We start from the raw sequence: 16499 nt of genomic DNA, 5'->3' as shown, positions 1-16499 counted from the left end.
GATGGCTACAGCACTGGCATTTTCCAGGCACACACCATTAACAATTTACTAAGATAAATGGCCCAGGAACCTGAAAATGCATTTAGGACAACTACCTCCTGCTTACCAGCATATATTCAGCTGCGTAAATGACACCTCATTGCTCAACGTGTAGCTATGGTAACATTTCTATCACATATATTGAAGTGTGCACACACACACACACACACATGTGGAGCTGGAGGGAAGCCAGGCTATCTCATTTAATGACACATGAACACTGAGCCAGGAAACTTTCCCAGCCTCCAAAAGCGGAGCTGCCCCTGGAAATCAGTGACGAGGAGCAGGCAGCTCACCCCATGCCCGGGAGGTAAGGGCAGGGATAACAGCACCACACAGCCAGAGCCCCACAGGCCATCAAGGGACTTACTTGAGAGCAGTTTTGTAGTGGTAGATTGCTTCTACGTTACGGCCCTGGTCTTTGAGGAAATTGGCGTAGTTGTAGTGCACCTTGGCGTTGTGGGGCAGGGTCTTCACTCCTGAGCTGCAAAGAGGAACAGAAGCAGGACAATGTTAGTGATCCAGTTACCCCACCTTCTCCTCATTGTCCCCTTCTCCCATGTGCTCTGAGTGGACATAAATATATGGCAGGAATCAACCTTATCCTGGCCGCTGTCACCGCAGGCACCTCTAGCACCAACACTGCAACAATCCCTGTGTCCAGATGCTGTCATATTTCAAAATCTGAATTATTAAATTGAAAGACCCTAAAAAAGCCAATATTTAGAGGGAAAGCGTGTAGCACTTTTTACAATACAGCCATAACAGGCTCCCTGCTTAAACTTCAGTGTTATAGAGCACCTTATGAAAAATCTTGATTTAAATCTGCCAGCTGCAGGTACCAGAAAGAAGGCATCTTTTCCATGTGCATCAGCCACTAGAGGGGATGCATAGCATGCTCTGAGTACTAAGCCAGTTGCTTAGTGCTGACAGGAGTATAGCCAGGAGGTGAGGGCTAATGGCATTCTTACCCTTAGCTGGGACTCTTGTCCTTAGCTGGCAAGGTATACACTGGCATTCTAACACATGACTGAGGACATGTGGCTGCACAGCCACCCCATTGCTCCCCTCCACCTCCACTGCCACATGCAGGTTGGACTCAACATTGGAAATTAATAGTGAGGGCACAAAGACAAAAAGATAAGAGCTTATTTTCTTAATTAAGAGCACAGAAAGCAAGGTACACCTTGCACAGCTAGAGGAAACGCTGTTTCAAGGTTAAAGAGGGAAAAAAATCCCAGGCACCTACGACATGGAAACATTTCCCCTGCAAGAAGCCAGAGAAGTGTGTACTCTGTTTAATGGGGGAATCCTTTCCAGTGCATAAATAGGGGCTGTCTGAGGTAATGGGAAATAAGGATGGATGAATCTGTTCATGTAAAAGCAGACAAAAGGCTGGTTTTTGCTCACAAGCAGATTCCTGCCAGGTGCTCTTTTTTTCTGCCCCCATCATCTCTGACCCTCCTACCTCAGGCAGAAAAAGTAAAGGATTAGGAAATTCTCAAGTGTTGCTTTGCCTTGTCTGTCTCTCCTGTTTAACTTTAGAGGGTATGGAAGTTAATCACAATGATACAGGGCTGCGCACAGCCCCTACCAGTGGGGAAGAGTGCACCTACAGCTGCAGAAACCCTTTGCTGCCTTTCACTGTAAAACAGCACTGAAGAATCCTAGTGGCAAATAGGATATCTTTTTTCCTTATCTGCAGCCAGTGGTATCAAGCGTTGCTAATGCCTACTTGTGAGAGCTTCCAAAGCTTCACCCACGGCTGCCTTACAGGGTTTAGCACAACATAGCCGCGGTTTGCCTACTGAAATTAAAAATACACCTTGCATTTGGCTTCCTAATCATTAGGTATTTCCAAATTACTTACTGGGAGCACTACAGGAATAAGACATTTTGTGACTAATCGCTGAATTAAATCACTTAATTGATGCTATTCTTAAGAGAATGATTTTCTGTATTAGTTTTCACAAAGATATACTGCAGCAGCAGCAGGTAATGTGTGACTGCTATGGCTGTGTTAATTTCCATTGGCCTTGGGAGCTATTAACTACACACTTACAACCTCTGGGCATTACTGGAATATTAATTTTTATACAGAGGTTTCATTACATCAGTGCCAGTGATACAGGCGGAGACATGGACAGGCACTCAAAACCGCTGCTCTCTGAGCTACATGCAATGAGTTGCTGGCTCTGCTGCAAGCCTCTGCTAAAACACAGCAAACAGTGAGGAGTACAGTACATATGCACAAGTACTTCAGTTCTAATGAGATATGGTTTTAACAGTAAGATGCATATGTTTAAATATTTTCACTCTGGACTGTCTCCCTTTAAATAGAATTTATTATTAATCCTGCTGGTCCCTTTTCTTAAAACATCGCTAATCAAGCTCCCTTCATCAGCATGCTTCCACTGGAGGTGGGGGTGACATAGGACAGGCAGAAATCAGTTTGGGTTCTCACTTGGGCTTTCTTCTGCATCAGACTGCTCACACTCCCTGACCTATTTATTCTCCTTGCACGGGCAGGGAAGGGGGAGTTTCATTTTGCAAAGGCACAGAGCAATGTCGGAGGCTGCTTGGAGTCTCTGTGCTGTGGGAGGCAGTAGCAAACACAGCACTGGACATGGAGGGGTTTTGTAGGAGAGTTTAGGCAAACACTCCTGTTAATTGATTCTTGGGCCAGCCAAGAACGCTGTTTGCTCATTGACAGAGGAAACAATAATGTCCATAATGAAAGCCAAGCAGGAAAGGGTGGAGTATAAATAACAAGGCAGAACATAATGTTTTTCCATTTCTGCTTCCCACAAGCACCCAGTCTCTTTCAATTTCAATCTAATTTTCCAATGTGCTTTTCCAAACTCCCATTTCCCTCTTCTCAAGACCGGCCCATATGTGCCTTCTGAAAACCTATGGCACCAATCTGGCTCCAGCCAGAAACAAGCTCACTGAGATCAGACGTCACTCCTACAGAGGATTTCCTTCTCTTTTGACTTCTACGAGAGCAGTAAGTGACATAAATGGAAAATAAACAATAGGCAAACCCTTTTATGCAACACTTCCTTTCCATGGAAAGTCAAAACCCTACTAGCTGTAAATCAGGGACATAAAATACCAGTGGTATTTTCCAACCTCAAATATTGGCATCACCCAAATCTCAGTTCAGTTGGGAAAAGTCTTCTGTGATCCCTTCCACTGTTTTCCTAAGTGCATGTTCTGCTCTGCAAAGTGCCTGGGGTATAGGGCAGAAGAGGCTTTACTTGTTTTCTGTGATTTCCATATGAAAAGTGCTCTGCTTACAGGGAAACGAGGCCATTCCCACCTCAGCCAGAGCCCTGGGGGATAGAGGGAATCTCCCCTGCTTTGGGAATCATTATCACCAATAAAGATTCTCTACAGCAAATTATTCTCTGAATGACACAACCAACCGCTTTCCTTGGCCTCCTACCCTTGTATTGATTTCACAGATATCAATGTTGGGCCACATTAAACTGCTCTGTAGACAATGCACAAAATACAATAGGAGTTGCTTTCCTCAGCTCAGCCAGCTTTCAGAATTAACAAAATAACACAGCAATAAATGCCACCTTTGAGGATGGGTTGGTTTTTGCAAATTACTGAAGTCAGCAGACCTGGCTTAGGAGGGAAAAGTGCTGACTAAGAAAGTGCCACTTTCATACAGTTCCTTTGCCGGTTACAACTGTGTTTCCAGGCACTATCTGTCACAAACGTGGGCAGTACATGCAGATGCTTTCCAGGAGCAACAGGAAACATGGCAGCTTGACAAGCCTTGAAAAGGTTGGTACAGCGGATGCAGAGGTTAGCTCACAGCCCTCACCTCCCTCTCCCTGGCTTCAGAAATTAACACTGACCGCAGCTGGAGCCTATGGAGACTGACCTCCTGGCCTGTACATTCTGTCTACAGGGTAGTTCCTTAAATAATTAACAAATAAGCCCTCCCTGCCTACCTGCCAATACAGGAAAACAAACTGCTCGGGGCCTCTAGAGATCTATTGAAATGATACATATCTGAGCACTTCTATGCTCTCTGTGTATTTGAGCTCTCTCTAGAGCTCAGCAATTCTTATAATTGTGGTTCATTTGCTTCTCATTTAGTCCTTGCACATATGTTTGTGCACTTATGTGGAGATGCAGCGTTTCCTCAGACAGCATCATCCTCCCACACTTTCAGCCAGGACACAGCAGGATTTCTGTATCCAGAAAACTTGGCCCCTGGGCTGGAGACTGAAAGCCAGGATGGCCCAGAGATGGCAACAGTGCTGCTGCACAATGTCAAAGCAGGGTAAGCCTGGAGAATGAGACATACTGGGGTACAAGCACAAAACTGATAACATGTTAGGTATACAGTCATCTCCTGGATCAGGGCAGAGAAAGACTGTACAACAGAACAGGTCCTGGCCAAGGGAATTGTGACAGATCGACCAGAAGAAACACATCCAAGCAAATAGAGGAACGGAAAGTAGAGAAAAAAGTAAGAGGCAAGAAAACCAGTGATTAATTAAAGCAGGAACTGGAAAAAGAAGAATGCAGAACTAGGAATGGGAGTAAAGACTCTCTCAGCACATGCTTCTTTAAAATAAAATATTCAACACACGCAGAGACTACCAAGTAGGTTGATTTATGTCTCCTTTCCCACATCTATAGATTTGCTCTGTTTCATTATTATTTTCCCTCATACTTCTTTACTGTTCCTTATCTCCTCCTCCTGTGCTGTCCTTTCCAATTTATTGCTGTTGCACATGTCTCCATCCACTTCTCCGTTCTCTCCTCATCAGCCTATATATAGCTGCCTCCTCCTGCCCAAAGAGATCTCCCACTCCTGGATGACATTATCTTCTTGCTATACTATTCTTTTGCATTTCCTTCCCATCAATAAGTATCCTACCACATTACAGACTCAAGAGAGATGTATAACACCTAAGATCTTAAAAGGACAACAAAAAGACCAATATGGTTAAACAGCATAGTAAAGAAGGCTACGAGAAATTAAAAACATCCTTTAAAAAGTGAGCATCACAGCTACAGAAGGAAAAAGAAGAGTATAAACTTCAGCAAGTTAAACATAAACCATAATTAGGCAGACCAAAAGAGATTTAAGGAAAAACTTGCTAAAGCCATCAAAGCTGATAATGGAATACATCAGACATAGGAAACCTGCCAAAGATCCCCTAAGGCAAATAGATGATGGAGGTCTCAAAGTAGTGCTTGAAAAAGAAAAGGCCATGGCAGAAATGCTAAATGGATTCTCTGCACCAGTGCTCACTACAGTGGTACTGAAGAGGTTGCCACATGGGAGCTTTTCCCTACAGGGTCAAGTCCAAAGCCCTATCGCAAACTGAAGTGGCAGAAGTGGCAGTAAAAGAGGCTTTAAAACAAATCAACACCAAGAACAGCTATAAATCCATTGGGCCTAGTAGTATTCATGCAAAGGAAATCAAAAGTGAAGCTATCAGCTGCGGTATGTAGCCTGCCGTTTATATAAGGCCAGCCCTAGAGAAATAGGAGGTGATGAACATGACTTCATTTGGCTCTAGGGGAGGGATCTGGGGGGCAACAGAGCAGCAAGTCTTGATTTCCACTCCAGGTAATCTGGGGAGATCCATAATGAAGACTGGTTCTAGCAAAGTTCTGAATAACTACAATCCAACAGAGAAGAACACTAATCTTGTTTTTTTTTTTGCAGAAAGAAGTTAGTTGGGCAGATCTGTTGTTCTTTGATAGACTCAACAGCTACGTGGTATTGAAACTATGGAAAGCTTTTATGAAAATCCAAAAATATCCCAGTCAGGCTGAATCACACACATCAATGTTGTGCACTTAAATATCCAAAAAGGCTTTTGATGTAATCTCTCACTAAATACTGCAAATTTCTTAAAGGCATCATGGAGTAAGAGGGAAGGTCCTCTCCTTAATCAACACCTAGATGAAAAGGCAGCAAGCAAAGAGCACGAGTATGTGAACAGTTTTTACAATTGGAGAAGACTGCAAGCAGGGTTGCCGAGAGACATGCAGTGGCACCTAAGCTGTGTTCACATAAGAATTGAAAAGGGAGCAAACAGGGAGACGACACATTTGCTGAACACACCAATGAGAATAACACTGCAGCAGTTAAAGCTAACTACACATTGTTGCAGAAGGATCTCATGGTATTGAAGACTGGGCAAGAAGACAGCAGATGAAATGCAACTCTGGTAGAGGAACAAGTATCAGAGTGTATATGCAAACACTAAATCTGCACAAATTTGCACACACATTCATGTCTATAAATCAGGCACTTCCACTCACAATTGTTATCTTCGAGTTCTGTGGACAGTGCTGTGAAAGTATCACCCATTGCTTATAAGAAGTGACAAAGGCATGTGGAAGACCAGGAATTCATAGGAGAAGAGAACTAAAACCAGAAGGAGCCCTATGCTGCTGTGCTGTACGTATATCTTGAAAGGGGATTCTGGTCTCCTTCTCAAAAGGACAGATTAGAGTTTGAAAGCATCCAGCAAAGACTAACAAGCAAGAACAGAAATGCAGAACAGCTTCCGTATGAGTAGAGTTCAAAATCAGAAGACTCCAGCCTTGGGGGACATGGGGATAAAGGCTGAGGGGTACAAGTGCTGAGCTGATTGTTACTCACTACTCATTCAGCACACCAGAACTAGGGGACACCAGACAAGATGATCAGGCAGAAGGCTGACAGAAGGGAAATCTTAGTGTGCACATTGTGTAATTTAACAACAGGGCCGAGCGCAGGATGCTGTAGAACCCAAAACTATAAATAGATTTGAAAAAGCAGTCAGACACATTAATGGAAGAAAATCCATCAGCGGCTGTTAAAAGCAAAAATAGCAAGTAACTCCTGATTCAGGAAGTCTTTAAACTGCAGATTACTGCAAGCTGGAAAACGACTGGAAAGAAGCATTACTGCTGCTGGCCCTGTTCTTACATTGTTTTTCTAGGCATCCACTGCTGATTCCTCTCAGGGGAAGGATTTGACATGAGGTGACCCAGCAGGAGCACACCTATGTTCTTGCCTTCTCCTCCAAAGCCCAAGGAAGACCCCTCTACTGGAACTGTTTCTGAAAGTCATGAGCTGAAGAGCAAGTTAGCTCAACCTAAGTCACTGAGCCCTGCATACTATCCTGCGCAACACCAAATCCCTGCTTTGTGGCAAGGTGTATTAGCTCCAGCTCAGTGGTGCCTTGAAGCAGTGGCATGGTTTCTGAATATGAGCTGGATTGTACATGGCCACCCTGCTTTGAACAGAGGTAGGATGAACAGAAGTCCATCTATGTCCAACTAGGTATATATAATCTTTTTCTTCTCTTCTGTGACAGACCCCCTGGCACCCCATATCATCCCAGGAGTGCTCCTTATAGGAGGAGATGTCTTCCTGCCATCTGCTCCAGTTTGTTTGACTTCATCGTTCCTAAACAGGGGTGACCGTAACAGTACACAATGTGATACTAGAGGATGCCTGCAACTCAGCATATGGAATTGCCATCTTCCCACCCCCTTTCAACAACAAAATCATCCAACTTGGAAAGCCTGACGCTTTTCCTCTGATCAGCCACTGTTAGCCAGAAGGGTTTGGGCTGGAGGTGTGCTTCACAGGGATCATTGCACGAGCCCAGACCAGTCACCATGGCTGCTATTGTTTGAACAGCAAACAGCCTTTCAGGGAGACGGGCGATGAATCACGTAGAGGGAAGAAACCTCTATTCCAGATTTATTTTCTTTCAAATCCCACTAACAGGGCTCCAACCACTTCACTGGAGTTTCCTGAAGAACGAAGGGTACACATAAAAAATAATTTCATACTCTTTAGGGCTGTATAAATTAAACTTTGCTCTGGCCAGTAAGTCAGAGAGTAAAGTTAAGCAACCCATGGGCAGATCACCTGCACTTCCGCGATTACTTCACAATTAGACAACTGCTGAAAGCAGCTGGAGGCAAATGCAATATATTTGCTAGCAAAACACAAAATGAAACAGTCTGTTTCAGTGCAACAAAATACATAAATGAGGTTGTAAAGAGGGCTGTTTGGCAAAGAGTAATCAAATAAAATAAAATATGGTACATTAAGTTGGGCAATTCATGGCATTTCATTTTTTGTCATTGAGAACATCACTAAAGAAAATTCAATATATTCCACAGCATTACTATGGTGTTCTAGAGGATCACAACAAATTTTTGCTATGTCTTCAAAAGGAAAAGTGTTACATTATTGGTAATTCCAGAGAACTGAAGTTATGTAAAAGCAGTGTGTCCTAAAAATGTGATTGCCAGAACCAGGGTCCGTGCATAAGCATGTAAAGTGCTGACACCAGTTTTTGCACAGTTGCCAGAAAAGAAAAAGTAGCTGTTACTTTATAATAATAATAAAAATGTTAATCACAACAATGCATCAATAGCAGGACTCGTGCTAAAGAAAACTATTCCATGTAACAAACTTATTTTAAACAATACAAGAATGCAATTACTCTCCCGTGGTCATTCATACCTGAAAAGGGATTCTCGTGACAGCCAGATTTCGTTCTGTTTCATGGTCTTCCAAGAGAAAAGCAGCAGCAGTAAAGCAAAGAGGGTCAGAACAGTAATTCTCCATTTATTTAACCATGTAGACAGCTTTCTTAGACCGTGGACAAAAAGGATGCAGTACCCCATACTGGGAAAAAAAAAAAAACAAAACCAAAATGAAAATGCACCACAGGTTATATTCCAGTACTCTGGTTTATATGCAAGACCACGCATTATTGCATTTATTATACAATTAGAGGGGGTTTTGGACTAATTGTATTTTCTGGGCTAACAAATTCCAATTCAAAAGCAGTTTTCCTCAAGTCACTGCACAATTTCCAAATTAATCTAAATGATAGACCCAGATGCCAGAAGTACAGTAGCGCACATAATACCACCCAGCATAATGGTAGCTTACACCAGCCCGCAGAAGGCAGCTGCTTTTCTGAACAGCAAGCTAAGAAAGCATCATGTAATAACAGTAATACTGAGTGCTACTGGGGTAGCGTGGAAGTGAAAAACATTTTCAACAGAGGGAAGTCTCCAAACAACCCCAGCAGTGGCCGCTATTAAGTCTAGTTAACAAATTGTGAAGTGGTGGTGGGAGAACAAGTGTTGTAGCCAATGCCACAGCAGGAGAGGGTGGAAAAGGCTACGTCAACGGCAGGAGTCCCTGCCGGAGTCTTGCACATCTACATCAGAGCCAGCCCATCCCTTTTAGTGCCCAGTCCAGAACAGCTGAGATGCACTAGCAGAGCTTCCTCACTGCCCTTCCATAAAACCACACACGGTCTTCTCCAGCACCCAGGCTCCCAGAACTTTCATGACTCTCCATACACAACTACGGAGGCATTTTCTGCAAAGTGAACTGCATTTTGAACTGAGGTCTTATTCCTGTATAACTTCAAATCAATTCAGTAATTATTGACCCTAATTCAAGCTTTATGTTAATTCTTCCAGTGATGCCTCTCTGAGCTGGAAATGGGGTGCTTTCGGTTGCTGTACTTAGTATGCCATTAATTCTACTTGGCATTTTTAAAAGGGAATTTCAATTCTTATTGCTTGAGGAATTTCAGTAGCTTATTTATAACTCAGTTAGTTAGCCCCTGGTTTAAACTTAAAGGCTATCTCAGTCCAGAAAACTCCCCCCACAAAATAAAAAGGATGCAGAAGGATATGGAGTAACACCTGGGGACCACCAGTACCCAGGACAAAAAAAGCAGCCCTCCCCAGACACTGGCACACCTTGAACCCCAGCTGAATCCCACACTTGAATGTAGGCAGGCTGGAGGCAGACAGCTCATCACACCTGCCTGCACTCTGCATGGAGACCTACAGGCTTTCCTGATCTGTACCAAGACACGCGAGCAACTTCCCTATGAGACTGCTAGGAGGTAAGAAAAATTAGAACACAATTTCCCTGTCAGAGATGACCTTGCAAGTAAGCACGTGGTATGGTGAAAGTCAGTCTGGACGTCAGAAAAACATCCCGCCTTCAGGGAGCTGTGAGTGTGCTTCCCAGCACTGTTTCTCTGCCGTCTTGAGGGGCTGGGCACATTGCTATTGCTAGGCTTCCTAAGGATGGAGAGGGACAAGAATTCTCACTTTTACTGAGGAATAAAACGACTCTGTTGTATATGCTGACAGGCAGCAGGCAGCGGTGCCATCTCTGGCATAGCACAGGTGCCATGTAAGTCATAGAGAAGTACAGACACAAGGGGTAAACCCAGAGACGTCAGATCTAGCAGTCATTCAAGACTTCTTTCTTCGCTGTCGTTTTAGAGTTCTCCTGTTTTTCAGAGGCGAGTGTCAGTACGGTTGGGTTTTTTTATTTGACTATGCTCACATTTTGCTGCAACACATTTCTTATGGCACTTGCACTGTTTTTTTCCATGAATTCTTTTTCACACATATGTTTATTGCACCTACATTAACTGCAAGCAGACATTTAGATCTACAAACCGAGCCGCTGGTGCCAAACAATCCAGCCTGTACAGCTATTGAACTCTACTTTATAAAACCTCTGAAACGCTAATCTCAGTAATAAGCCCTCCCTTCGCAATAAGAAATGCCTCAAAAACCTGCAGATAGTTTTCACTCTCTTATTTTGCCTTTCAGTGATTTTTGTCCCTCCTTTGGAATTAATTATCTGACATACACATTAATTGCTTAGCACAAGGCCATTTTCAAAGGAATTTCCCTAGACCTTCACAGCTTCAGGAACAAGCCTTTTCTAACAGAGTTGTGAATACATCCAGAAAACAAAAAAATGTAAACGTCAGTGTCTTGGTATTTATGCCAAACCCGGCCCTGGCTGTTGGGAAAGTCTGCCTTAGCAGCAGCACTCAGTCTGCTTGGCCAGGGCACAGCCTGCATCCCATTAGATCTTACATAACCCTGCAAAAGGGGCTTCCAGGGCTTGCTCTCCAATATCTGCGGTGCTTTGCCACAAGTCACAGAGAGAGACACTGGGCGCTGCAGAGAATTAAGGGTTCATTTCAGCCTGCAGCTCCCATCCCAGCTGCACTGGCAATGACACTGCAGCAGCGCCCAGCTCAGCGAGGCAATTTCCATCAGAGGCTCCCAAAGCACTTTCTAAGGGTCTGCTGCAATTTTCCTCTTACAGAAGAGCAGGAACCTGAAACACATCAATAATGTGACTTGCTCTGCTGACAGCGGACTGGCAAACAAGGCAACAAAGCTCATTCCACAACACGCAATGGAAAACATCTCGCTGAAAAGCCCACAGGACTCCCTGTGAGATAAACAGGTAAGTCACCCAAAGGCAGGCTCTACATCCAAACTCAGCAAGGCAGCAAGGCTACAGGATTCAGCAGGTAGTACAAATACAGATGAGCATGGGTTCCCAAATGGCTGCTGGCAGCTAACCTACCAGAATCCCAAACTGTGAAGCTGCTAAGGGTAAGGTTAAAGGAGTGACACTAAAGAGGCAGGACCAAAGCATGATTTACACTTTAGTAAGAAGGGGGTCTATGAGTTTGCCGGAGAGGGACTCTTCATCAGGGACTGTAGCGATAGGACAAGGGGGTTTAAACTTAAACAGGGGAAGTTCAGGTTCGATATAACAAGTTCTTTATGGTGAGGGTGATGAGGCACTGAAACATGTTGCCCAAAGAAGTGGTGAATGCTCACCCTGGCGGTGTTCAAGGCCAGGTTGGACAGAGCCTTGGGCGAGATGGTTTAGTGTGAGGTGTCCCTGCCCATGGCAGGGGCTTGGAACTTGATGATCATAAGGTCCTTTCCAACCCTAACTATTCTATGGTTCTAAAACAGAGATAATTGTGACAGCATTAGGACTGAGTTGTAGTTGTGCTATAATTATAGCCTAACTAACCTACAGTCCATGTACCAGCACTAGAAAATGCACAGGAGCCCAAAAGAAAGGAAAAGAAGGAAAAGGATCAGGAAGCATGAAGCCAGCCAATACTTTTATTTTCAGAACCTGGTAAATTTGGCTTAAAACTTCAGACCATTTCCTGCCACAGATCATCAAGGACAGGGTGGGGAGGACACACCCGCATTATCTTCCAGGGACATTTCAGTGCAGATGTCAGGTGGAGCTGCACCTTTCTGCATGGCTTTTTTATAACATGGTCATTGCAAAGGCATTCCCTGGTCAAGGGTGAATGTTACATTCCTGGCTGCAGGCCTTTTTCAGGCCAAGGACTCCCAGAAGCACAAAGCACTAGTGTTCTTTGCTGCCAGGAAAGCATGTGTGTTTGTGATTTCATGCCACAAATTGTTTGCAAAACAACAACTCCCTGCAACATCCCCAAAGCTATTATCCTTGGTAATTTCTGCATCTCACTTTACATTTCTACCTTAAGGCCAAATAATTATGGTTAAATCAGGGCAAATCCAGACCCCTCCTCCAGATCCAGCTCTAAACAAAACAAAAAAAAGCATCCATACCAATGTATTAAGCATCTGTTAAAAAGGCACAATTATTATTGTTTTCTAGTCCCAAAATTACATAATCCCTCATACTTTACAACACACTTGTTTCACACTAGACTCAGCAGTCCCAGTACAGAAACTAGCTTTAGCAGAGAGAACATGAAGTTTTGAACCAGTAAATCACCAAATTTGCTTAGATGGAGTTAGATGCTTAGATGCTGCTGCAGCAACAATACATCTGACGGTCACCGGACCTGGAGAGCCCCTCCACAGTGCTTCAGCCCCAAGATACAAGTTCATCCCATTTCCCTTGATCCCAACCTCATCAGGCTTCACATAAGCCATTTGAAGCTGTCCTGAGTTTTATGAGTCAGCAGCACCCCAACGGTGGTACCCCAACGGTGGTACCCCAACCGTGGTACCCATGGTGCGGTGAGACTGCACTTATCTGATTAACTTGCTGGGTGACTCTAAGGCATTTCTTATGTGGTGATCCTATTGTCACCTACAAACACAGAGAACATTTCAAATGCACTAGCTTTTCTTCTCAAAGTGGTGGGGGAACTCGAATCCTTATCAAACGTTAGCACTGGCTCATGCACATTCACAGAAAGAAAATTTAAACTGTCTCAGAAGGACCTTTCATCAAAGACCTATTTGCCACTTGAAAATCTTACTCTTAAGCACTGCATTCCAGACATCTCCATAGCCATCTGCATATGCATCCAGGCAGCAGGGTTGTAGGTCTGGGGTTTGTTTGGGTTTTCTGTTAACTCTAGCATTTCCTAGGAAGGGGAAAGGAGGGGACTATTTCTCTTGAAGGGCTTCTCTCTTGGCATTGTAATGCCTGTCATGCAAACACTTTACTGAAATACTCTGTAGTGAAAACAAAACAATGGGAAACAAGCAAAATCCCCAACCCTTATTATATTAAGTCAGTTTTCCACTGCATGACTGTGAAACTGCTAAGTTTTCTTTTTTTAACCTTCTGTAGAATAAGAAACAGCCTGCTACAGCAACTGTTCCCCACTATGAAAAGTCTATGCCAGCTTGGTTCCTAGGGTCAGATGCAAAGCAGGACCAGAGGAACAGCCCGACAGGTTAACACAGTTTTTCCACGGGCTCACAATGAGCACATTATTATGGGAGAACCTGTGGCTTCAGCAATTCAGTGATGCTGCAGGAGAGCTTGGCAAATGGACTAACAAGCCAACGGTTTCATGATTGCTCACATTTCAGACTCTTGTGGTACTAAAGTGGCACCTTAGGCATGTCCTGAATTGCAGTGAGGGCAGGGCTGCAATGGGCAGGCAAAACCCTCTGTGCCTTTGCCATGTATTTCTGGCAGATCACACACAAGGAACTGTGCAATAATAGATTTTTGTCTATAATTTCCATGGCTTGTTAATATCATTCCACCTGCAAGGAAGCATAGAGAGAGCAGGCACAGGCAGATGGGAATGAGGTGGCACACAGACCCCATTTCCCATGGTGCGCTACAAGTATTGCCCACTTAAAACTAGAGCCAAAACAGCAGATACTTAATATTTGCAAACACTTCTTGGATAACCAGATCACAAATTCAATCTTTCCGTTGGCCATTGGCCTTGGGCCTTTTCCTAAGGCAAGGTGTTACTGACAATGCTTACACACAGCTTCTCTCTCCCTCTATGGATCAGGTTTCTCAGTCAGGAACCACTCGGCTGCATTTGGTTCTCGGCAGTGGCATCTAATCAAAGACACATGCGGTTAGTGCCACAGCCCAAGATTATTAGGGTGTTCTGCTACAGCAATCTGCCAGCACAGGAAACCATCTTACCTCTATCAGCTCTTGAAAACTGAGGTATGTTCCAATCACACATCTTAAGGCATTTTCTGAATTGTGACTTTGCACAGCACAGGTTTCCACTCCACAGAGGAGCCTGTGGGCAGAGTAGGCTAAGTGCTGCCATTCAGAGGCACCGCACATGAGGGAACCAGCCCTGACACCTGCGCTGCAGCCCCGGTCTTTTCTAACTTACCCAGGCAAAGCTGTAACCTCAGGAGTTAAAAAGGGTGGAAGAATGCAGAAAAGATGCCTTCCTCGTACCTTTTAATGGTTATTTTGGGGATGTTAGATCTTGTGAAGTAGTTTGTTTGTTTTTAGAAAAAATGATTTGATCTCAACTACATGCATGTAAACTTGGAGTAAATCCTTTGATTTCATCAAAGCACTTACTCCAGATTTCTGAGCTCAGCCTAGATAAGTGCCCAGATGCATGCATACACATACATATCAGAAAAACAGTTGCCCATAAGCAGCCTGTCAAAGCATGGAAGAAATACTGCCCTATTTAGCGGCTGCTAATGCAACAAAAGGGATTATCTCAAAATGATACTGAGACCAGAAAATGCACTTGGCTTTGACATTTCACCCTGGAGGCTCTTTCTGGGCTGCAAACCTTCTTCTTGATTTCCAGCTCTTATTTAAGATTACTCCCTTTCCCGCCATAAAAACTAACCTTTGCTTTCAAGCTGAAGCAAGTTTAACCCTTGTGTGTGTGACTTAAGCTAAATTCATACTTTGCCGTTGCCCTTCCGAGAGTGCGGAGCACAGCCTTGAGAAAGACAGCGTCTGCTGCCAGGTCCAAATACTGAACACAAATATTTGATTGTCTCGGATTTATTAGTCCTCCACTAGCTTCCTAGCCCCAGTCCCACACATATGTTACTGGCACAACATGCTTCTCATGCTTCCAGTCCAAGCCACTCCAGCTCTGCAGCCTGAGCTGAAGAAACACTGAGAGGAAGAGCTAAAGCCAGCTGAAATGCAGCTTGCAGGCAGGGCTGTTGCTTCAGGGGAAAAAGGCAGTTCACCCCCGTTAAACTTATCAGCTCTGCTCACACTGCTCTAATGGGGAGTAATTGATTGCAAAAAGCGTGCCTGGCATGCCCTGTGGGCTGCTACTGCCTTACTACACAGCAGTCAGATGTGGAAAGGACAGCTGGCAAGCAGGGATGGCCAGGGTGGCTCTTTCTGCCCCAAAAAACACTCTCAGGCACAGAGCTGCAGCGATGAGCAGTGCTGGCAGAGTAACAAATATGCTGGTTTATGAAAAAGGTCAAGTTTTCCAAGGCTGGAGCCATTTCAGGAAAAAAAAAAAAAAAAGAAAAAAGAAATCTGGACTTTAAAAAAAAAAGGTATTCATCTGGAAAAAAAAGGTATATTTGTATGTGCATGCTAGATTGCATTGGGGTCATCCAGAAAAGCCAGATACTCAGAAATCAAGGTACCTCCCTGTCACTCAGATCCCATGGATTCAAACCACCTTGCAAGGTAAGCCTGAGAGTTGGGGGTCCACTGAGTGAGTGCATGTGTAGGGCTCCAAGTTTGGTGTCCCTCGAGTTCTCCAGTCATCAAAGCCCAAGTGCTGATATGGAATAAACACACTCCATTGGTCCAAATATATTTGGGAAATTGAGAAGTTTACTTTGTACTGCCAAGCTAACTGCTGGATCAAGATGTTCTCTCACAGCTGGTACAAGGCCTAAATTCAGCAAGTTACAGACTGGCTAATTTGACAGGAATGTAAGCGTGAGTATACATAAGGTCTGGATCAAACTTCTGCCACTGAGTGGTCCAGCAGCCTGTAGATCTGCACTAGCAATCCTGGAAAAACGCTGGTGTGTGGCACATGGACCTCAGTGTCCCAACTCTCAGATGAATGTCTCCCCTAGAGAGGCAGCTGTGGATTACACCCATCCAACAGGCTATTTCTGTTGCTCTTTTGACATAAACTCCATCTTAAATTGGAGAAGTCTTTTGTTTCCAACCTTTTCATCTGAAGTTTCACTACAGTTTCAGCACACCTTGGCAGAAAGTTTTGGGTTAACTAAAATGTCATATTTTCCATGGGAAAATGTATCAAAACTTTCTCAAGCAGTTTGGAGTATGAGTGAAAAACCTGTTGGAACATTCATGCTTTTGGACTGAATATCCAAAGGCAAGGAGGATGTGGGATGTGTCTCTG

At 44.1% G+C, this 16499-nt stretch overlaps 1 protein-coding gene across 1 annotated transcript in view; it reads right to left on the bottom strand.

Moving 5' to 3' along the window:
* Positions 1-16499, bottom strand: part of TMTC1 (transmembrane O-mannosyltransferase targeting cadherins 1) — a 149392-nt gene that overhangs the window by 39094 nt on the left and 93799 nt on the right. The window contains exons 10-11 of the mRNA XM_065682077.1: positions 8555-8719; positions 410-523 (exon numbers count right to left, since the gene is read on the bottom strand). Coding sequence (XP_065538149.1) covers positions 410-523; positions 8555-8719 — 279 coding nt within the window. The remainder of the gene's footprint in view (positions 1-409; positions 524-8554; positions 8720-16499) is intronic.

The sequence above is a fragment of the Lathamus discolor genome, chromosome 1 (genome assembly GCF_037157495.1).
Source record: "Lathamus discolor isolate bLatDis1 chromosome 1, bLatDis1.hap1, whole genome shotgun sequence".
NCBI classification, from domain to species: Eukaryota; Metazoa; Chordata; class Aves; order Psittaciformes; family Psittacidae; genus Lathamus; species Lathamus discolor.
Note: the sequence above shows the minus strand (reverse complement) of the source record. Positions and strands in the feature narration are given on the sequence as shown.